Consider the following 21,453-nt stretch of genomic DNA (forward strand, 5'->3'; position numbering starts at 1 on the left):
ATTCGCGATCTTGAGTAGCTCTGAATGCTTGGGACAAGAAATAATGGTGATTCGCGACGCGGAGAGATCTGGAGGTTGACTTAGGCGGAAGAAGTCTTGGCAAAAAAAAGATCTCAACTCCGCGTTGACTCCCGGTCTCCCTGTCAGTTGCTCAAACATCTAAATCAGCAAAACCCCGTGGCTGAATACCGGTGTATTTTCAATATGTCCTTGAATATTTTTTCTTCACCCTCATTGTTGCGCAATGCTGCGACAACCGCCAGTGCTGGTCTGTCACTATGTCGCTGGAGCTCGACTGCTGCCATCAGCGACTTCACTTCACAGCGCCGCACAACTTCGCACAGTACGTTGACTTGGTACATTGAATTGACCTTACTACTCTTTACATCTTTTCGTTGGGAATGGGAAACTTGATCACTGGATACGTCACTAACATTTCACGACAGCCGACATGGGCAGCCGGCGCCGGGTTGTCAACCGGGTAACCAGTCGCTCGAGGTTCCTTGAGGACCACAAGGCAAACAGCGAGAGCCGAGCCCTTGAGAAATATCAGACTCGCGATTACAAGCCCGGAGACATCTACGCCCCCCACGATCTCAGCCCGTTGGAGATGAGGAAATGGGGAAAACGCCAAAGCCCTAAGACGGATGCTTTTGACGCATTGAACTTGAATCCATTGGATATGTACAAGGTAGGCCTTCTCAAAGCCCTTGAGATGTGACTTATATGATACATGTCTGTATGGACCAACAATTACTGACGTTTTATCTTTCGCTCGCTACAGAACTTTGCTGTCATGTCCGAATATATGACTTCCATGGGCCGCATCAAGCCTCGAACTGAGACTGGTTTGCGACCTGTCAACCAACGCAAGATTGCCAAAGCTCTCCGCCGAGCCATTGCACTGGGCCTTATGCCCAGTGTTCACCGACACCCGGAGATTCTCGCATATGAGATGCGGGCTAGTATGGAACGATCTGGTGGCATTTGAGCAATTCATTACTATTGGAGACTCAAATGGACTGGATAGAATGTGTTGTACAAGCACCGGTGCCTGAAGGGACACATTTCGTGTATTATTACTCTTAGCGATCATTGATTTTATTGGGAACTTCCAGTCTCGATATATTTGTAGTTGTGGAAATACTGTATACTACTACAGATCGATTTTGTTGTATGTTTACCTACCCACATACAATATTGCACAATATTGTATATTATAGTAGTAGGTAACGTGCACAATAGATGCGTGGCTGTGTTCCCCGCTAGTGTGGCCCGAGTACGTCAGTCGACATAAACAACTTCCCCTCTACATTTACCCTTTGTTGACGTGCTTTAGCGATGTCACTTGCAAACGGTGAGACTTTGAAAACACATTCCTGTCATTCATCTCATTCTGACAAAATTTGAAAAGAGTCTATTTGGGCTGCTAGCCCGTCCACCACCCGCGGCCAGCCCACCCAGCTTTCTTCTGATGCCAAAGGCGAGCGATTGGCATATGCAGTATGTTTTTCAACCGCTTATATACAATGATATATTCTCGATCTAACACAATTCTCTTTAGTCCAACAAATCTATCTTCCTGCGTTCAATTGATGACCCCGCGGTTGCAAGACAGTACACCGAACACAAGGCGCAAACAACGGTCGCACGGTTCGCCCCTTCTGGCTTCTACGTTGCAAGTGGTGATGCCGCTGGAATCGTGAGAGTATGGGACTGTGTTGGCGAAGGAATCACCAAGGGCGAATACAGTATTGTCAACGGTCGAATCAATGATTTGGCCTGGGACGGCGACTCCCAGCGCATTATTGCCGTCGGTGATGGCAAGCAGCGATTTGGACACTGCATCACCTGGGATAGTGGAAACACTGTTGGTGAAATCACTGGTCACACCCACCAGCTCAACACTGTGTCGATTAGGCAGCAGAGGCCTTTGCGTGCCGCTACTGCGGGCGATGACAGGAAGACAGTTTTCTACCACGGAGCGCCTTTCAAATTCAACAATGGTATTGCTGATAAGCACTCAAACTATATTTACGGAGTAGGCTTCAGCCCAGACGGTTCGCATCTGGTCAGTGTTGGCGCAGACCGGAAGATTTGGCTCTACGACGGCAAGACGGGCGAGACCAAGGGTCAAATTGGCGAAGGAGAGCACACCGGCAGTATCTTCGGTGTGTCATGGGCCAAAGACTCGCGCAAGTTTGTGACTGCCAGTGCAGACCGGACTGTCAAGATCTGGGACGTGGAGGCCGGTAAAGCGACACAGACCTGGACCTTGGGAGAGGAGGGTGCTATGGCTGTTCGTGACCACCAAGTTGGCGTGGTCTGGCCCCATGGAAGAAGCGATGACCTGCTCATCAGTTTATCTCTTAGCGGAGACCTGAACTATCTGGTCGAAGGGACTCCTAAGCCCCGCCAGGTCATTTCGGGCCACCAGAAGAGCATCACCTCCTTGAACCAGACTACCGTTGACAACAAGGAGACTCTATGGACAGGCAGCTTTGACGGAAGAGTCTGCAGCTGGGACGTGTCGACAGGATCGGTCGAAGAGATCGAAGGAGAAGCTCACCCCGGTTACGTCGCTGGGCTTGCAGCGACATCAGAGGGATCTGGTAGAATTTACAGTGTCGGCTGGGACGACACCCTCCGATCTGTCGATGCCGCTGCTAAGACTTACACTGGTAGCGCCTCAAAGCTCAACGGACAGCCAAAGGGTGTTGCAGCTGGGGACACGACGGTTCTGGTTGGTGAGTCCGAAGCTGTCGAAATTTTCCAGGATGGCAAGAAGACTGGAGAATATAAAACAGACTTTGCAGCCACCACCGTAGCCGCGCATGGTACCATGGCAGCAGTTGGAGGCGAGAATGGATCGGTACAGATCTGCGCCATCTCAAGCTCCAGACTTTCTCCGCGGGCAGATATCAATGCCTCTCGCAACCCGATTTCTTCTCTTGCCTTCTCCCCAGACGCGTCCCACTTGGCAGTTGGTGACTTGCGTGGACGTGTGCTTGTTTTCAAGGTTTCAGATGGCAGTTTGGTGACGGACCGCTGGACGGCTCATACGGCACGAATCACATCACTTGCCTGGAATGCAGCTGGATCACATGTTGTGAGTGGATCGCTAGACACAAACATCTTTGTTTGGAGCTTGGCCAAGCCAGGAGACTGGATTGAACTGCAAAATGCTCACAAGGAAGGTGTTCATGGCGTGGGATGGGTTGCAGAAGGTTCAAAGATCATCTCAGCCGGTGCAGATGCAGCGGTGAAGGTTTGGAAAGTCGAAGGCCTACAATAAATGTCAAGAGTAGCTGAGATCGAATTTTGCTATGAATAAATCATAAATTCTCCAAGTTTCTTTTGACTTAGATCAGCAAATTTGAAAGAACAAAATTGGGGGTTTAGAATTGGTACCCAACCAAGCACATAACAAAATACATATTCTCTACGGAGTACGGAGTGCTCGGCGTAGAGATAAGAGGTGCGTGGAGATGGGAAGTGGGGAGTGGCCGTAACTTGCTTCCAATCGTAGCCAAGCTAACAAATTATCCTGCATAGCTCTGCATCTCCGCACGAGGATCTCTGACCTCTCAAAAAAGTCTGGAACAAGGGAGACTCCATATAATTTATTTTGCCATGAGGCTCGTACAATGACTTCAAAGTACGTGACGCGAGAATCTGAATTATGCCGTCCGGAACTCCCAGCAGCTCCCGCCGCTCACGCCCTACGGTATGTACTTGCATTCTCTGCCCAATATTCCGAGCTCAACTACTAACTGTCGGTGAAGCTCCGCCAGGCAACATTTGTCCTCCCAAAGACCGGACAGCGCCTAAAAGGTCTGATCAACCTCCGCGACGCGGCGCCCGATGCCAACGACAATCAACACGATGAACGGCGCGGCCTTCTCACAAATGAAATCTCAAGTCACTATGAGGGGTATCTCACACTACTCTCACGCCGGTTACAAAATGCAGGGGCTCAGGCGAGTGAGTTCATCAGGTCTGAATCAGGTATTGGGGTCTTGAAGTATAGTCTCGCGTATTTCATCGGATCTCTTGCAACATTCATCCCTGTGATTTCGGCGATGCTGGGCCATCAAGATGGAAAACATATGGTGGCCACAGTCACAGTTTATTTCCACCCTGCCAGGTCCCAGGGCGGGATGGTCAAGGCTTTAATCTGCGCGTTCCTGGCATTCTGCTATTCGGCGTTCTTGACAATCACTAGCATGTTCGTCGAAATGTTCTTCCAAGATACTCTGGAACTACCCGTCCTTGGCCATGCGGTGGTTCTTATTGTCTTTTGTGGAGGTGGACTGGGCTTTGTTGGTTGGACTAAGCAACGATTGGGAGATCCTCTGGTCAATGTTGCTTGTTCACTAACTGCTTTGTCCACAATCACCGTCCTGACCAAGGAGGGTGCCGTGCAAAGTGGCGATTTATCACTGGCCAAAATCTTCCAAGTCTTGAAGATGGTTCTGATGGGTGTAATGGCTGTCATGGCTGTATCTTTTTCCATATTCCCTATATCGGCGCGAAAACAATTGCGATCGAACCTTGTCACAGTCACTGACACATTGGCTACCATGATGGCAATTATTACAGACAGCTTCATTAAGGGCTCGGAGGAAGAGCTTGTTTCGGCCGAATTTCTTGACGCAGAGACAAAGCACCGGAAGGCCTACAGCCAACTCGATAAACTCGTCCGAGAAGCTAAACTTGAGCACTATGTGGCTGGCACTGAAAAAGAGTATAGGCTCGAGAAAAAGCTTGTCCGCTGGGTGCAAGACATCACACATAACATGGGAGGACTGCGCAATGCAGCTTCTCTCCAGTTCGGTTTAATTCGAGAGACCATTGCCCGTGAATCTGGAACATTGGAAGAAGGGCAATGCACTTCGACCCATGTAGACTATTTCACACCACTCGAACGATCGTGGTCGTTCCCTGATGGGTCATATCTAGAGCCTATTGTTGAGCGACCAGAAGAGGAATTATCTCCAGTGGGCTCTACACGTTCTCATAAAAACGGAAGTGCTGAATCGACACCAAAGGCTGCACTTCTTCCCGCGGATGTATTTGATATTTTCATCGCCGCTCTAGGTCCAGAAATGGTAAGTTGGCACCAAGCAAACACCTTGATAGAATACAAAAGTTGACCAAAAACAGCGTTCATTGGCCTTCACACTGAAAGAGATCTTCAAAGAGATCCCATTTGGGCCTGCTCCAAACTATAAAGTCTCGGTGAACGGCCGGTTGAGGATTAGTCTCGACCGGGCTCTTGATCTTTACAAAGAAAAGCGCGAGGATACCCTCGCATCTTTATACCAGCATAAGGAGAACATGAGGCCCAAGACTCATGAGGCTGAGGCCGATGTTGAAGAGGTTTCAGCTAGCTGCGGCCATTTCAGCTTTTCCCTCCTTGAATTCGGAGAGCAGCTACAACAGATGTTGGCCATTTTGGATGAGCTGCAGCTTGAGGTTGAAGAGCGTCCTCATGGGCGATCTTGGTCGTGGCTCAAATTTTGGCAGTGGTCGGCGACTGCAGAGGCTGCTAAAGCAGAACCATTTGATGCAGGTGTGTATCAAATGAGAAAGCATATAGCTGATGCTATGGAAGATGTGCTAATTCTTTCACAGAGCCAGCTTCCAGACTAACCGGGGCGCCTGCTAGCGACCAGAACCACCATGGACATGCTAGACATGCATCGGATGGCTTGATTGCACATGACAGTGTGCCCATCACTGCACAAAACCTCAGAAGCACACCCAAAAGAGAAACAGCGAGGGAAAGACTCGGCTATCGGATTTGGAAATGCCTCGGGTTCTTTCGACGAGATGATACGAGATATGCCATCAAGGTTGGAGCAGGAGCTGCAATATATGCCTTGCCTGCTTTTCTCCCATCTACACGTCCTTTCTATGGGCGCTGGCGAGGTGAATGGGGTCTTTTGTCATACATGCTGGTTTGTTCAATGACAATCGGTGCCTCAAACACCACAGGATATGCTCGTTTCCTCGGTACTTGCCTGGGTGCAGTTTGCGCTATAGTAGCATGGCACATCACAGCGGCGAATGTGTTTGGCCTTGCATTCCTAGGATGGTTGATGGCCATTTGGACTGGATACATTACCATTGTTCGAGGTAACGGACCCATGGGTCGTTTTATCATGCTCACCTACAATCTCTCAGTGTTATACGCCTATTCTCTCTCGCAGAAGGAGGCAAACTTCGACGAGGATGAGGGAGGTACTCATCCAATCATGAGTGAAATTGCACTTCACCGCGTTGTTGCCGTGCTGTCTGGGTGTGTTTGGGGCGTCATCATCACCCGATTGATCTGGCCCATCAGCGCGAGACGTAGGCTTAAAGACAGCTTAAGTCTTCTCTGGCTGCACCTGAGCCTCGTTTGGAAGCGTGACCCTCTATCGATAATGGCCCAGGAGAAAAGATCTGTCGTATACATGACCCCACGGGAAAAGCTCGAGATTGAAAGATTTCTTTCTCGGTTGGAGTCTCTTCAGGCCGCAGCAAGCTCCGAATTCGAATTGAAGAGTGCATTTCCTGTAGCTTCATACGCAAACATTATTCGCCGTACACGCAGCATGGTGAACTCTTTTCATACCATGAACATTGAGCTGATGAAGAACGACCCTGCCACCGAAGGTGAAATCAGCCTTCTCCAATATACAGCATTGGAACGCCAGCAGCTGTCTGCTCGCGTCAGCCATCTACTATCAGGTTGGTTGATCCCTTTGTGATCTATTCTTCGATTTCTCTTGCTAACCACCTTCCAGTCATTGCCTCTTCCATGAAGCTAGAATACCCCTTGAGTGATGTGCTCCCCAGCATCGAGCATGCGAGAGACCGATTGCTTGCTCGCATCTATCGCTATCGTTTAGATCGCGAAGAATCTCAACAGACCACAGATGAAGACTGTGCTCTTCTCTATGCCTACGGTAAGTCTTCTGTGTATTGTATCTTGTCCTTGGCTAATTCTGACCCTTGTACCTCATCTTTTAGTTTTGGTAACTGGCCAACTTTCAAATGAGGTCACGGAAATCATTGCAGAGATTGGACAGCTCTTTGGGGTATTGAGTGAAGATGTAGTACAGCTAGCTTAAAAATATACCTAGGGGGCCAATCGATCGAAAGGCATCGCAAAAATACGAGGGGTCACTATAGTAGGGTTGATGTAGACCAGTCAATAAATAGATATGTCTCGTCTGAAAAGTCTGGCAATATCTCCAATGCCAATTTATCTGCATCTTTCTACACGCTCTGGGTCGTCTTGACATTTTTGAAGTCTCTTCCTAGTATGGTTACAATCCAGATGATACAACAGCTAACCAGGTCCTAATCTTGTCGCAGCGTAATGCTTTCAAGATTGACTGCCTCCATACATTTTCGACATCATATATTACGAGCCCTGGAGGATGTACTGTGTCGCCCGAGTTTCCAAAAGTACATACATAGTCTATGTTCAAATGCGAGTATGTAATGATACTTTTCAAATTAAGAAAAAAAAACGGATTTATGAAGAAGCAAGTAGAATTCATGGGTATTGAACAAAGCCTGACCTCCTCTTCCCAGCGAAAGTCAAGGTCATTGTTTCGGTTTTTGGATCCTTTTTCTTTTCCTTCGAAATCTCTTTTGTTCTCGACCGCTACCCTTTGTCTCTTTGACAAGAAGTGATACTATACATCGCAAGGTCCAAGTAAGACCAAGGTGAAAACGAAGAGAAATGTGGGGACAAGGCAGATGCGGTCGAGAACAGACAGTAAAGATATATCTTCAAACTCCAAATCCATATGCAAATCATGTGGCACCGCAAACAGTAGTAGCCTCCATTGGTAGTACCCAGACGCCGTGAGCCACCCTCCATCCAAACCAAGAAAGAAAAGAAACAAGAAAGAGGGTGAAAAAGTAATGTGGCAGCGTGGGTGTGAAAGTGACGAACGAAAAAAAAACAGAGCGGGGGTATAAAATTCTCACGCAGCCATGGATAGACACTCGTCAAGCAATCCGCTCAACTGATCTCGGTCAGCAAGGGTGCCTCCTTCCCAGTCGGGCAGAGAGCCGTCATCGTCATCCAGGTCCATCTCATCTTCGTCCTGTTTGATGTCCTGGTGTGATCCACCAACGCCATTCTCCAAGCGATCTTGTCTTGGTGTTTCGAGCTCATCTTCGTAGTACCCGCCCATGATCTGGTCCGCAATCAATGGCATATGGCCGAGAACACCGCCGCCCAGCTCCAAGGTTAGGCGGAGATCCCTGACACCCAATGGCCTTCGGGTGCTAGCCTCTCTCGCTTCAACGGGTAATAAACCCGTTGCGGCGTCTTTCACGATTTCACCACGTGTGTAGGCAAGCTCTTCGACCTCGAGCTGGTGACGATATTTGCGCATCATCATGTTGTTGATAGTACCTGACGGTCCATTTGACCGCGTGCGTGAGAATACTGCGGACAACACCTCCTTGACGAATGTTTCCGTCGCAATCGCCATGAATTCTGCGCAAGGGAGCCCAGCACCGCTGGGCAGAGACTCTTCGTAACATATAGGGACCATGCGGGCATGGATTGATTCAGCATCGGGGAATTCGCCGGTTTCTGCGGCAAGGGGTTGGGCATAACGTTTGCGGATTTCCAGTTCCCAGTCTGTAATTATGGACAATGGTTAGAAGCTAATCCCTCACAGGAAGCCTCGGGAACGGAGTGGATTTCTTGATTCCGAGGCTTTAGATGTCTCTTACTAGTTTTGTTCAGCCCCCCTGCACTTGCGGGAACTTGGCTAGGTAATTTGATTTGCTTGGCTAGGTGGCATTCTTCTAGCTCCGTGAGTATCGTCTCGTTGGGATCTCGCTGTTGAAAGTTAGTGGTGTGTCTCTTTGAGGATGGGTGGTCATTGTTTCGACTGCATACCTCTGGGATTCCTTTTATGCGCCGGCGGTCCCTCGGAGGCAATTTCATAACCTCGGTCTTCAATCTTTGCTCCGCAGCATCTCCGGAAATAGGTTTCGTGACCGCTGATGGTTTATCGTTGGCCGATACCCAGGTTGCGACGCCATGATCGGGGAGGTCTCGCGTAAGGTTTCCGATGAGCGCGCAAACGAAATTGTTATGAAGATGTTCATTTTTGGGATCGGCGCATAAGAAAGGGTCTACTCGCGACGCGTATTCGTTCTGGTTGTAATGTCCTAGAATTGGGTAAGAGGTCAGGAGGTTAGCGAACCGAGGTCAATTGCTGGGAGGGATGGGCAAGATAGCTTTGGTGAAGCTTGAATTATCGCTGATAGGTCACAAATCCTATGCGCATAATCACATACCTAATAAAAAGAGAGCCGTAGACTCCTTGTAATCGGCCCACTTGTCTCCGATGGCGGCCTTCAGGTCCGTGTAGGCAGGCTCCAGCTCCAGCCGCGGTACTGATATCAAAGCTCTGGAGGTCTTAGATGATGCTGAGCCGTTGGGCACGGAACCCTTGATTGTGTTTGAGGCAGAGTCACTGCGGCTCAAAGCCGCCGGATCGATCTGCATGATTGCTGGACTCGCGAGAGCGCGACGGGCGAAGCCGAAGGGCGGCAGGGAATATTGGCACCTACGCCTTCATGAAGGAGAATCCAAGGATCTAAACCAGGGATAATGAAAGAGGGGATACTTTCATGTAAGAGATTGTCGAATTGATGATGAAAATTGATGAGGTGAAAGAGATGGCGAAGGGTTTGGTGGAAGGGGAGGTTCCAACTTGCGGTTCCCCGCCAGACGCCAGAAACGGATACATCGACGTGCACCGAACTCAGTAAGCTGTCTTTAACATGTACATTATATGTGTATCTACAATGTTTACTTTATATAATCTTGTCACGATGATATTACCACATAGCTAACCGCTATATAACCACAATTGAAAGAGGATTGAAAGAGATTTGAAAAAGTAGTAAGAAAGTCCTGAAAAATGACCTTAAAAAAAGATGTATGCAGAGCATATGAAAAGATGGTAATACATTGATATTGAAGAGTCTCGTCATCCTTTCTAAATGGAAGGTAGCTACAATTCCATGAGTTCTTTGCTCCCAAAACGCCAGAGAATACACCTGCGATGACCATGCCAACTAGTTGATAGCACCTGCAACCAAATACAGAATCTCCTCGGTGGACTTGTACGCATTGGCCGGGTCCTTTGCAATGGACTGCCAGAACTCGCCGTGCTTAGGTTCCATCGTAGTGCACTTTGACACAACGTCTGACCGTTTCTCCTGTATTTAAGAGGTAAGCTGGATATTCAAAAGTCAAGGAGCCTGAAGGCATAGAAGCAGAATAACTAACCTCAACACCATGTTCCAGAAGGAACTTGTAGTACCAAGCCCAACCGTCACCATAATCGCTGTCCGACACAATCGCCTTCTCGAACCACGTCATAGCCTTGTCCAGCCGACGTTCAGCCCAGAAAATGCGGGCCACAGCAATGAACAAGACCGGGTCATTTTCGCATTTCTTGATGGCCTCTAGACTACGAGCCTTGCGCTGAGCGCGAGGCTCAAGATGCCAGATGCTTTCGCTCCACAAAAGACCCGACGACGGAACTTCTTGGAGCGCACGCGCCATCAAGGCCTTGGCCTGAGTGATGTTGTTGGCACGACGTTCAACACGTACACTCTCAACCCAGAGCTCGGGGCTTTTAGGAATGGCCAGACGGGCCCGATCAAGGACAGAACGGGCCCGGACAACAACACCGGCTTTTTCTTCCAACCGTGAGGCGAGCAACCACAGTGCGACGGACTTGGGGCAGGCTCGAGTGCCTGTTCCGTATGCCTCGCGTGCTTGTGGGAATTTCTTTTGAGCTTCGTAGAGCTGTCCCTTGATCATCCAGAGCTTGTCAGCCTTGGGAAAGATCTGGAGACCTTGGTTAACCAGGTCTAAAGCATCATCGGTATTACCCAGCTGTCGCTCGAAGGCGACGCTTTTGGTCCACACACGATCAGTACCGGCTTCACGACGAGCGGTGGCCAGAAGTTCTCTAGCTTGGTCGGTTTGCTTGGCATCAGCCTCGAGCTTGACAGCCGCCAGCCAAATATCTTCGTTGTTGGGGTTTTGGTTGAAGGCACGACCGAGGACTCGTCGAGCATCGTCGATTTCTCCAGATTGCCATTTCTCTTTGGCAAGCTGGAGCCAGAGCTCCTCGCTCTGAGGGCAAGCCTCGACTGCCTTCTCTAGAAGTTGCCAGAGTGCTTCTTTGCTGCCATGATTACGCTCTAGGTCTGCTGCTGCGAGCCAGATTGATCGGCGATTGACAAAGACACGCAGAGCATATGCATAAATGGCCCGTGCAGTCTCATATTTACCACGAACAATACTGGACTTTGCGTCATCCATCCAGATATCTTTGCGGTCATCATCCTCGTCCAGCCCCCATCCGAGGGTCTCTTGGATGATACCACCGCAAGTGAGAACAGCACCTTCTTCTTCACATTTCTCGGCTTCTGTGATCCACTCCTCTCTTTTCAGCATCGCGTTTTCTCGAGCCAAAGATTGGACAGCACGCTTCATGACATTGACTTTATCGAAAGTGCCCATCTGCTCCTGAAGTCGAGCTGCTGCAATCCAAATTTCGTAGCTTGTGGGGACTGCCTTGCGGGCAGCGTTCAACACCTTCTGTGCATTTTCCGGGGTTTCAAGGTGAGCCAGGGCAAGCCACAACTCGACTGAAAGGGGAATGATCTCAACGGCCTTGGCCAGCAATAGACGCGCATCGGCGGGATCTGCCTCCAGATTGACAGCCTCTTTCCAGATCTGCACCGATTGAGGAATGTGCAAAATAGCTTGTCGGAGGACATTCTTCTTAGCACGAGTGTCCGTTTCTAATCTCATGGCCTCGGTCCAGAGTCTTGTAGAACGGTCATTGTTCTTGATGGCGTTTGCTGCAATGACCTTTGCATTATGACCTTCGTTGAGTCGAATATTCTCCATCCATGCGTCTTCACTCTTTGGGCAAAGTTCACATCCTTTGGCCATGAGGTTTCTAGCAACTACCTGCCGACCAGCAAGCTCCTCGAGACGAGCGAGAGCAATCCAGCCGGGGGCATGCTTGGGATTGGTTTTGGTGACAGATTCCAACAAAGTTCGGACTCGCTTGACATCACCCACCTCAACTTCACCGGCTTTGGTTTCTGACTGTGTCAAACTGGTCAGGTAGCCAGTGGGATCAATGTTTGTGGCGCTGCCAGATGCTGTATCGGCGGATGAACCCAACGCAGCCTGGTCCAGCCTGACTTTGAGTACTTTATCACGCGCAGCACCAATGTCTGCGAAATTCGTCATCGTGCCATCGGCGCTCTCTCCGCCGGCGTTGGTTTGTGTGCCATCGTCGGCAATTGTCGTTTCGTACTGAGCCGAGTCTCTTGCACCAGCAATAACACTATCTGGGACGGCGTAGAACCGTTGTCGATTGTTCTGTTTCTCTCGTCGATTCTTGCCTGTCAAATCACCAACTTCCGGCAGGTTGGCCCAGTCCTCCTCGGATACGGAGGCGAGGGTTCGTTTCAAATCCGCAAATTGCTGTTGGATTTTCGGATTCTTGCGTTCGAAGTCTTCTTTTTCGGCCTTTTCTCGGGCTTCCCTGTAGGTTGCGAGCGATTTATGTCGGTACTCTGTCCAAATAACCGGGGCTAACCCGATGAACAAATGGATTTCGGATGGGTTGGGGAGGGGGATAAGACTAACCTGCGAGCTCTCCGGCGCTTGTCCATCTTCTCGTCTACCTCTTGATAGATGCGATCTGCCTCATCGTCTTCCTGGTCAAACTGTCCGTACGCGAACAGTCCGACCTCGTTGTCGGGGTCTTGGAACCGCTCATCATCCTCTTTCTCTTCCTCTTTCCCTCCTTTCTCGCGTGTAGTACTGCCGTAAGCAGTGGGCGCAGCAGCTCCCAGTTGTTGAGCTCTCTTGGTGAGAGCAGCTTGGATTTGTTCGGGCGTAGGTCCTTCACGCGCCGGGCCAAGATCGGAGCGAGTCGTGAAGCCTGTCGCACCACGACCTAGACCGGCGACATAGTTTTCAGGCGCAGCCTGGCTCAGGAAATCCTTTCTTCCGGACGCCATATTGGGCACAACTCAACTCAGATAGCTCGAGGTCGACGGCGCAGAAGACGAAGGCGGGCGACGTTGAAAAGTAATTCCGGTCCCGACAATCTTATCGCAAAAAAAGTTGCCGCCCACTTTTGAAGTCGGTGCTTTGTTGCTGCAGCATTTCTCTCTCAGTCTTTGATTAATTTTGGAATTCTTGGGGCTCATTGGTTCAACATGCCCAAGATCCAGAAATCCAAGCGCAATAGCGCTTCGCAGGGCATGTCAGATGCCGCTGCCAAGACAAAGGCTGCGCACAGCATCTTCAAGATGAACACTGATATTGGCCAGCACGTTCTGAAGAACCCTGGTATTGCTGGTATGGATCAATCTACTTGTCATTTTATGCACCTGGCTAATCAATGAATTTTTAGCTGCAATTGTGGAAAAGGCTGAGCTTAAACAAAGTGATGTAGGTTATGAAGGCATTGAATCGATTGACATGCATTAACAAAGTCGATAGATCGTCCTTGAAATCGGTCCCGGTACTGGTAACTTGACAGCCAAGATTTTGGAGAAAGCAAAGAAGTGCATTGCTGTGGAATTGGATCCCCGTATGGCTGCAGAAGTCACCAAGCGTTTCCAGTCTACCCCATACCAGAAGCGGTTGGATGTCATCCTTGGAGATGTGATGAAGACCGAACTCCCATACTTCGACGTCTGTATCAGCAACACCCCCTACCAGGTATGTGAACTATGCGACAAACATATTTATTATGGTCTAACGGAACGGAATCCAGATTTCCTCTCCTCTTACATTCAAGCTTTTGGCTGTATCCCCGGCACCTCGTACCTGCATTCTCATGTATGTCTCCGCCCTGGAATATTGCAACACCCCAGAAATAGTTTGTATCATTGAGAGCTTACATGTGATTCGTGATTTTCTTATGCAGGTTCCAACGTGAATTCGCTCTGCGATTGTTCGCCAAGCCTGGCGACAAACTCTACAGTCGACTTTCAGTGAATGCGCAAATGTGGGCCAAGATTGATCATATCATGAAGGTTGGCAAGAACAACTTCAAGCCCCCGCCACAGGTTGAGTCTAGTGTCATTCGAATGGTTCCCAAGAACCCGAGGCCACAAATTAACTATGAAGAGTGGGACGGCCTTCTGCGTATTGTTTTTGTGCGCAAAAACAAGACTCTCAGATCCAGTTTCATTGGTGTGACTAGCATCATGGAATTGCTAGAGGCAAACTACCGCACTTGGTGTGCGCAAAATGACATCCCTGTGGAGGACGGCCCCGCTGAAGTCGCTAATGATGACACGGCAATGGATATGGACGGAGAGGATGAAGAGGAGGAACAAGTTGCTGAGCCAACCGACGAGGTCATGGACATGGACGATGACGATGTTCCCGACTTCTTCAAAGAAGAGACAAATGCCCGCCTCCAAGCAGCGCTCAAGAACGGAGCTTCACGTAAGAAGCGAGGCAAGGTTGCGGAGCTAGTTCGTGAAAAGGTGCGCAGTGTCTTGGAGGACGACACTGGCCTTGGGGAGAAGCGCGCGAGAATGTGCGATGAAAATGATTTCTTGAAGTTGCTGTGGGCATTCAACCAGAAGGGCATTCATTTCAACTGAGCGAAGCGATACCATGTCTTTGCCTCGGGGGAAAAACGTCCGAAGATCGGAAGCCAGGAATTCGGATGATGAATTATGATTACTATCAATAAAAGATACCATGTTCAGGAGGTTCATCACCAGCAGGCCGGAGATGAGCACGCGAATCTTGAAACAGGCTCTGCCAAATGAAAGCCTCGCTGAGTAAGAGCTCAATGTCTTTCTCCGTCCAACCCTTCGTAGGCAATGCTTGGAGGAACATCATAACCTCCTGGTGGTGTGTCAGTATTCCGGTTTTGTATAAACATTTCAAAGAAGTTCTTACCTGGAAATCCATTTTCACCAATTGATCTGTCCACTTGACCAAAAATGCCGCGCAGACATAAAGGTGAAACCGTGAGAAGCCCTGCTCCTCCGCCTAGATATGATATCAGTATCAGTGATACGGCCCCAGGAAAGGCAAACGTACCATATACGTGTCCCACATGCGTATCGTGTTCTTGATGCTCATTTCCCGCATGAGCAGGCAGTTCATCCATCGGAAACTAAATTGCATAAACTCCACACCTTCTTGTTCTAGGTGCTTCGCCAATGCTGAATCGATGCGCATTGTGAGGTCCCGTAGCGCCCTGACCTGCCGGTGAATTCCCGGTTGGGCATAAATGTAGTTATCCTGGATACCGTCCAATAGCTTTGTGAGACACCAGAAGGTGTCAGCTTCCACCGCATCCAGCACACTCCGAGGCAATTGGCCCGGATCCATGCCTTCTTCGACATTCAAGTCGGTGATATAAACGCCCAGAAAGACCTGCCAGAATGGCGTCACTAAGTCGTTGATTCCTTGGACATAACCGCTAGCTGGGTGTCGGATGGCCCACAAGTAAAGAATGCGTTCAAGAGACCTCTGGGTAGCCTCGTAGCCATATAGCGGAATGTGTGGACTGGTGCGTGGAACATCAATACTGATCTGGTGCCAAACCGCTTCGTCCAGTCCTCTGCCGCGGCCTTTGGTTGAAGCAGTGGGAGTGGCAGAGTTTGCACCGCTACCTCGCTCAAAGGCCTGCCGAACCCCATCTAGATATTCCTTGCGTTTCCGTTCTAGAGTGGAGATACGTCGCTCACTATTTGTTGGCAAATACCCAAGAAGAAGTTGCCAGGTCATCGGCCGTACTTCTTCTGGTACACCTGACCAAGACAGATCTCGCAATTCGGTGGGTGATACAGTGCTCGCTTGGAGGATGCGTTTGAATTTGTTGATTCGGGTAATGCGACTCGAATGAATGTCTCGTTCTTTGGGCGAAGCATCTGTGGGTGGCGGAGAGTGGTTTATAAGGTTTAAAGCATTGGCGGGATCTGGGAATCATCAGTATGGCACTACCTTTACACCATCAACTTATACATACCCTGCAAAATGTCCTTGTATTGAGGCCGAAGAATCTTCCCTTCTCCCTTTCGGGCGACAGGGTACATCGGGGCACCCCGCTCCTCCGCAATGTCTGCGCTATTTGCTCGTTGTCTGTTGCTGGCTGCTAGTCCAAATCCAAGTGATGAGGTGTTACCTCCTGGCCCGCCACTAAAGTTAATGTTCTTTGACTTCAACGGCGCAGACCTTTTTCTCCTCATGCTAGCCAGACTGGGAAGCCCAAATTCATCTTCATCATCATCGTACAAAATCTCGTCATCGTCATCTTCATCATCCTCTTCGGTGGGGTCACGACTCCGCTCGTCAACCCCCTCGGTCATAATCCCGGGGTATGGTTGCCGGGGAGGAGATGCTACCACGTTCCCTGATCTGCGAGCTAAATGTGAGGTGGAACTCGCGCCTAATGGTTTTGATGGTGTTCTTGGTCGAGAGTGGGAGGATGTGGGCCTGTCAAAAGAAGAACTCGTCAGCTATAGTTTCCGACCAATTGCACTGGATTCATGCAAGGGTTGGAACATACTGTACAAGACTGGCATGTGAATATGAAGCACCAACAACAGTGTTCGGATCATAGATCTTCGATGCTCCCTGGTTCAGGGATGTGCTTCGGCTGGCCCAGAAGGGTGATTCGGCGCGTCTTCACCACATGGTTAGTACAAGGCATGCGTGATAGTTGGAATGACAGCTGTAGAACAGTATTAAAAGGACCTAGAACTTACTCCGAATTGTCTATAAAACGTGGAAAAAAGGATTGTGTAAGCTATAGCTGCGATTAAAATGCAAGGGGAGGCAAAAGACACGAACCAACCTGGACCATTTCCTAGGGGGGTAGTTAGCTCAATTTCCAATAAAGGAGGTAAAGCTATAAAGCTTGAGGGCTGGGAAACCTAAACATACCTGCTGCCCTTTTTTGTTCGCCATCTTTACGAGATTCCACAGGAAGTGATCTCATGCGGGAGTCTTAGCAACGTGCGGGGTGACGCTGGAACGGTATCCTTGCTGTGTTTCATCCAACCAGGCCATGTATGGGATAAATGAAAGGTATCAATAGAGCATTCTGGGAATATTAAATTGGAAGTAAAAGGTAAATGAAAGCAAACCTGTAGGTTCTATAGATACAGACGAAGGGTGTTTAAGTCGGCGGGCAGCTCAATTCGTTTATGTAAGCATGTTCTCCGCTTGCGATCCCGCTCCGGTCCTGACTTCTCAACTTTCTTCCGCCTTGCTCTCCGCTACATTTTCCGCTCTTCTCGTGATTTTGATCTCTTTACAACTTCTTTTAGGGGTTCATGTTTGCTTGTGACCATATCTCGTAACCAGATCTTTTAATTGCTTAATACACTCTACTTTCAAACCATCATGGCTGACCCAGAGGATGGTGATGATCTCTTCGCGGATCTGTATGTGTACTACTCCTACCCTGCATTGAATACTACGAGGCGCTCTAATGATGTTTTCGTTCTTTTAGTTATGATGCCGATGAAACGACAAACCGCACTACTTCAGCCGCCGAGGCCCCAAAGCCTGCTGATCCAGTCGCAACAAGCGCTGCGCCTACTGGGGATTCTGCCACCCAGGGCTTTGAATCTGCTCCCGTCGCCGCATATGAATCGCAGCCCGCCGCCGGTCAGGCTCAGTCTTCAGGGTTCGATACTGGCTACAACAGCGGTTCTGGAAATGCCTATGGTGCTCCAGCCACCACAGAAGCTCCTGTCGAGACCGAGTCTCACGGCACAGGTATCAAAGAAGACGGGTAAGTCAATCAACCGCAATGTTCCATATTTCAAGATTCCTATTCTACCTCAATTGCATGTGCCGATTTGGTATCGAGCTGTGTCTTGCTGGTATGGGTTTGGGTGGTATCAGTTGCTATTCACGGGTTCGACTACAAATTTGTGTGCTGGAAGAGGAGCTTCCTGGACGGAAAGAAAAGCTTTCTATTTATGGGATCAGTTGTTACTGGGCTATCTGAGGGAGATTCAACGGTTGTTTGGGTTGTCGCGTTTTCATGGGAGGAACACAAAGCGGGCTCTGCGACCAATCAGCATCTCTACCCGACGAAACCCGTTACGTGGCCATCAAAACCAACGATCAGTATATCACGCACTGGTCACACTTCGGTATCTGGTTCGCCAAAGTGATCAAAGTCCTAGAAGGAATCGCCTGAAGTCCTTGATGATAACCAAAGTTCGCACAAACCAAACCAGCACTACCCATCACCAACGCGGACCTTTGTCACAAGCCATTCATATATAGTACAGCCGATACTATATAGATTCTTGTCTATATACCTTTGATAGGGCAGAGCAAGAAGTAGCTATCTAGCTTGGGACTCTGTTAGACAAGGCAAAGGTTTTCACGGGTCAGACAGACAGAACAGTGTCAATTCACTTTTTACGACTGAATTACTTGCACCTCTACGCTTATCATCTCGCCCGCTTGCAGCTTGGGCCAATCAGAAAGAGGAGGACATGGATCATCTTGCACCCAGGCTCATGTAAATCAATGGGCTCGACGTTAAACCCCATTTATGAGTATCAGATCAATTGCCCGGGACCGCCAAAACCGTACATTGATGACAACGAAGTACAATGGCTAGGCATTGAGCATGGGACCTGTTCCAAGTCTTGCTTTGTCTGTCCCATGACAGTGTACTCAGATTAGCGAAGCTTTTCGCACACACACTTCGTTAGCCCGTGAATAGCAGCGCCTCGCCACCCACAGCTTTAGCCAGGATACCTCACCCCTTGATTTATGTTCCTTCAGCCAACCTTCACCCCATTCATACTTCTCTATTGCCCGTTCTCATCGGCAATTGGCAACCATCAAATTTCGCAATGGTCACTGATCGCAGGAAACAATAATCGATTGAAAAAATCGTCCTAACAAGACACCCTTTGCTGACTGGAAGTTGTTTTGTCTAGAAAAATGTTCATTGGTGGTTTGAACTGGGAAACTACCGACCGTATGTTCTCATCTTTGCTACACGAAACTTTGTACACCAGACTAACATAACAATCTTATCCCAACTCTAGAATCTCTTCGTGACTACTTTTCCTCCTTCGGTGAGGTCCAGGAATGCACCGTTATGCGTGACAGCGCTACTGGTCGATCTCGTGGCTTCGGTTTCTTGACTTTCCGTGACCCGAAGACTGTCAATACTGTCATGGTTAAGGAGCATTACCTGGATGGAAAAATTGTAAGAACTGGTTCGCACTAATTTTAGGAAGCCTCTGCTGACAGATTCCGAAGATTGACCCCAAGCGTGCAATCCCTCGGGACGAGCAGGAGAAGACTTCTAAAATCTTTGTTGGTGGTGTTAGCCAGGAGGCAACTGAGCAGGACTTTAAGAACTACTTTACGCAGTTTGGTCGTGTTGTGGATGCTACCCTCATGATTGACAAAGACACCGGGCGTCCCCGCGGATTTGGCTTTGTGACCTTCGACAGCGAGGCTGCCGTTGAGAAAACCCTCTCTCGTCCTCTTGAAATCCTAGGAAAGCCAATTGAGGTCAAGAAGGCACTGCCTCGTGGTAATTTGCGTGAGAACAATGATCAACGTGGTGGCCAGCGCAATGGAGGATATCGTGATCAAAATCACAACGACGGAGGCCAGCAGCAAGCGCCTCAGCAGGGACAGGGTAGCACCATGACCCCCCAGATGATGGCTCAGTACTGGCAACGCATGCAGCAGTACTTTACCATGATGCAGCAGTCGATGTCCCAGGGCCAAGGAATGCCTGGAATGAACATGAACCCGGCTATGATGAATCCCGCTATGCTTCAGCAAATGCAGCAGATGCAGATGCGTCAGCAGCAACAGCAGATGGGTAACCAGCAGGGTGCTATGAGCCCCGGTCCCCAGAGCCCCGGTTCTCAGCAGTCGATGCCTAACATGATGAACCCCGCCATGATGCAGCCCAACCAGGCCAACAGCGCCACAGGTGGCCCCGGAAGTGACACCGCCAGCCCGGGTCCCAACGCCGCCGCTATGGCCGCCAACCGACAGCCAGGACCAGGTTACAATGCGCACGAGCAGCTTGCCTTCGAACAGCAGAAATATGAGCAACAGCAGCGATCAACAGACCCCCGTGGATTCTCGCCTTACCAGCAACAGGGAGGCCCGACTTCGTGGGAAGGCATGTACGACGAGGTTCCCCAGCCTCATAACTCAGGTGGACCAGCAGGTATGAGATTCATTAGAAGTTCAGGTGGTGGTATGGGACTCTCATGAGGGTCTATATATCATGCCCCTTTCATCCCGAGTTGTAATGAATCAGATCTAGACGCTAACAATCTTTTCTAATAGGATCTACTCCTCAGCCTCAAAGCACAGCTCCTGCTAACGCCCCTACCGGACCCCGCAATGCCGGCAAGCCGGGTGCGAACTATCGTGGCGGCGGCCGAGGTGGACACCGTGGTTACCACCCCTACCAGCGCTAAGCTGCTCGATGTGGTTGCACCAAGGGATTTTCATTCAGTCTCTTATCTTTCAGATACGACTTCGTTTCTTTCGTGTGTTTTCTACGTCTTTTCTTTTTTTGTCCGGGGCCAGCGACTTTGGGCCTCATGGATCGATATTTGCGTGACCACCGGTGAAGAGAAAGAGTGGAGGCTCGACGGGCTGGTTGCATTGACGTTTTCCATCCTCTGTATCATTATTCTCAGAAAACGGCGTTTTCTTAGGGGGTTTTTTGTGAGGGCTTTAGGGCTCGAGGGTCGTGGTTTTGAAGGTGGAAAACTGATTGGCGATAAGTCAGCGTCTGGGCTTTAAGCTCGGTGGTGCACTTCATTTTCCTGTGACTTTAGCCTCACAATCAAAATGTTCATCTAATGCGAGGAATTGTAGACCTTGACTCTTGGTGATGCTAGTGCTGAACCTAGAGTTATGTTGTTGCTTCATAGTTTGAGGACATTCGGCCCCGGGGGCAAGTGATTGTGGGCTGTCCGGGCTATCGGGGCTCTTGAGGCTATTTGGCTTGCTGGAGCTGTTCCAAGTAAGACAGAGAGTACTGTGCTGATTTTAACCAGCAATTTCACACCATGCAACAATCTTGAAATAAATCAAATAGAATATTACAATGTATAGATGTCTACCAAAGTAGGGCCATGGTATCCACGTGACCCATTGGTTGGATCCGACAGAACGTGATGCTAATGCATACTCGAGGACAATCAAGAATTACAGTCTGGTGGTTCTGTTGAGGATAAATAGAGATGAAATAGAGGGCAATATATATCAAAGATGACACGATTAGCGCATGGAATGCTCATCAATTGCAAATTGTAATTTGTATGATAAATGGTAAAAATGGTAAAAGAATGAGGTATGTATAGAGACAAGATCAAAAG

The 21,453-nt window shown here is 49.3% G+C and overlaps 8 protein-coding genes across 8 annotated transcripts; 5 read left to right on the forward strand and 3 right to left on the reverse strand.

Annotated features, from left to right (window-relative positions):
- Positions 1-204: 204 nt before the first annotated feature.
- N7529_004948 (Ribosomal protein S18) lies at positions 205-3,295 on the forward strand (the record flags this gene model as incomplete). The annotated part of the gene is made up of 5 exons (XM_057240475.1): positions 205-343; positions 447-691; positions 785-965; positions 1,415-1,503; positions 1,565-3,295. The coding sequence occupies 5 exons, from the start codon at positions 205-207 to the stop codon at positions 3,293-3,295; spliced, it is 2,385 nt and encodes a 794-aa protein (XP_057099770.1).
- A 387-nt stretch (positions 3,296-3,682) lies between these two features.
- On the forward strand, positions 3,683-7,121 carry N7529_004949 (FUSC family protein; the record flags this gene model as incomplete). The annotated part of the gene is made up of 6 exons (XM_057240476.1): positions 3,683-3,727; positions 3,786-5,111; positions 5,167-5,575; positions 5,638-6,738; positions 6,795-6,956; positions 7,021-7,121. 6 exons carry the CDS (start codon positions 3,683-3,685, stop codon positions 7,119-7,121), a joined length of 3,144 nt encoding a protein of 1,047 aa, XP_057099771.1.
- An 867-nt stretch (positions 7,122-7,988) lies between these two features.
- On the reverse strand, positions 7,989-9,535 carry N7529_004950 (TADA1 family protein; the record flags this gene model as incomplete). The annotated part of the gene is made up of 4 exons (XM_057240477.1): positions 7,989-8,656; positions 8,752-8,860; positions 8,921-9,195; positions 9,325-9,535. 4 exons carry the CDS (start codon positions 9,533-9,535, stop codon positions 7,989-7,991), a joined length of 1,263 nt encoding a protein of 420 aa, XP_057099772.1.
- A 575-nt stretch (positions 9,536-10,110) lies between these two features.
- Positions 10,111-13,095, reverse strand: N7529_004951 (U4/U6-U5 snRNP complex subunit PRP6; the record flags this gene model as incomplete). Its single annotated transcript, XM_057240478.1, has 3 exons — positions 10,111-10,254; positions 10,325-12,614; positions 12,719-13,095. 3 exons carry the CDS (start codon positions 13,093-13,095, stop codon positions 10,111-10,113), a joined length of 2,811 nt encoding a protein of 936 aa, XP_057099773.1.
- A 201-nt stretch (positions 13,096-13,296) lies between these two features.
- Positions 13,297-14,700, forward strand: N7529_004952 (dimethyladenosine transferase; the record flags this gene model as incomplete). The annotated part of the gene is made up of 5 exons (XM_057240479.1): positions 13,297-13,438; positions 13,494-13,531; positions 13,583-13,804; positions 13,860-13,924; positions 14,013-14,700. The coding sequence occupies 5 exons, from the start codon at positions 13,297-13,299 to the stop codon at positions 14,698-14,700; spliced, it is 1,155 nt and encodes a 384-aa protein (XP_057099774.1).
- An 85-nt stretch (positions 14,701-14,785) lies between these two features.
- N7529_004953 (GTPase-activating protein GYP1) lies at positions 14,786-16,422 on the reverse strand (the record flags this gene model as incomplete). The annotated part of the gene is made up of 4 exons (XM_057240480.1): positions 14,786-14,950; positions 15,005-15,097; positions 15,149-16,032; positions 16,083-16,422. 4 exons carry the CDS (start codon positions 16,420-16,422, stop codon positions 14,786-14,788), a joined length of 1,482 nt encoding a protein of 493 aa, XP_057099775.1.
- Positions 16,423-17,461: 1,039 nt separating this feature from the next.
- N7529_004954 (uncharacterized protein) lies at positions 17,462-17,859 on the forward strand (the record flags this gene model as incomplete). Its single annotated transcript, XM_057240481.1, has 2 exons — positions 17,462-17,502; positions 17,571-17,859. 2 exons carry the CDS (start codon positions 17,462-17,464, stop codon positions 17,857-17,859), a joined length of 330 nt encoding a protein of 109 aa, XP_057099776.1.
- A 1,171-nt stretch (positions 17,860-19,030) lies between these two features.
- N7529_004955 (uncharacterized protein) lies at positions 19,031-20,544 on the forward strand (the record flags this gene model as incomplete). The annotated part of the gene is made up of 4 exons (XM_057240482.1): positions 19,031-19,067; positions 19,138-19,301; positions 19,355-20,288; positions 20,411-20,544. The coding sequence occupies 4 exons, from the start codon at positions 19,031-19,033 to the stop codon at positions 20,542-20,544; spliced, it is 1,269 nt and encodes a 422-aa protein (XP_057099777.1).
- Between the last annotated feature and the right edge of the window lie 909 nt (positions 20,545-21,453).

Source organism: Penicillium soppii (assembly GCF_028829465.1).
Source record: "Penicillium soppii strain IBT 18220 chromosome Unknown utg000004l, whole genome shotgun sequence".
Taxonomy (NCBI): Eukaryota; Fungi; Ascomycota; class Eurotiomycetes; order Eurotiales; family Aspergillaceae; genus Penicillium; species Penicillium soppii.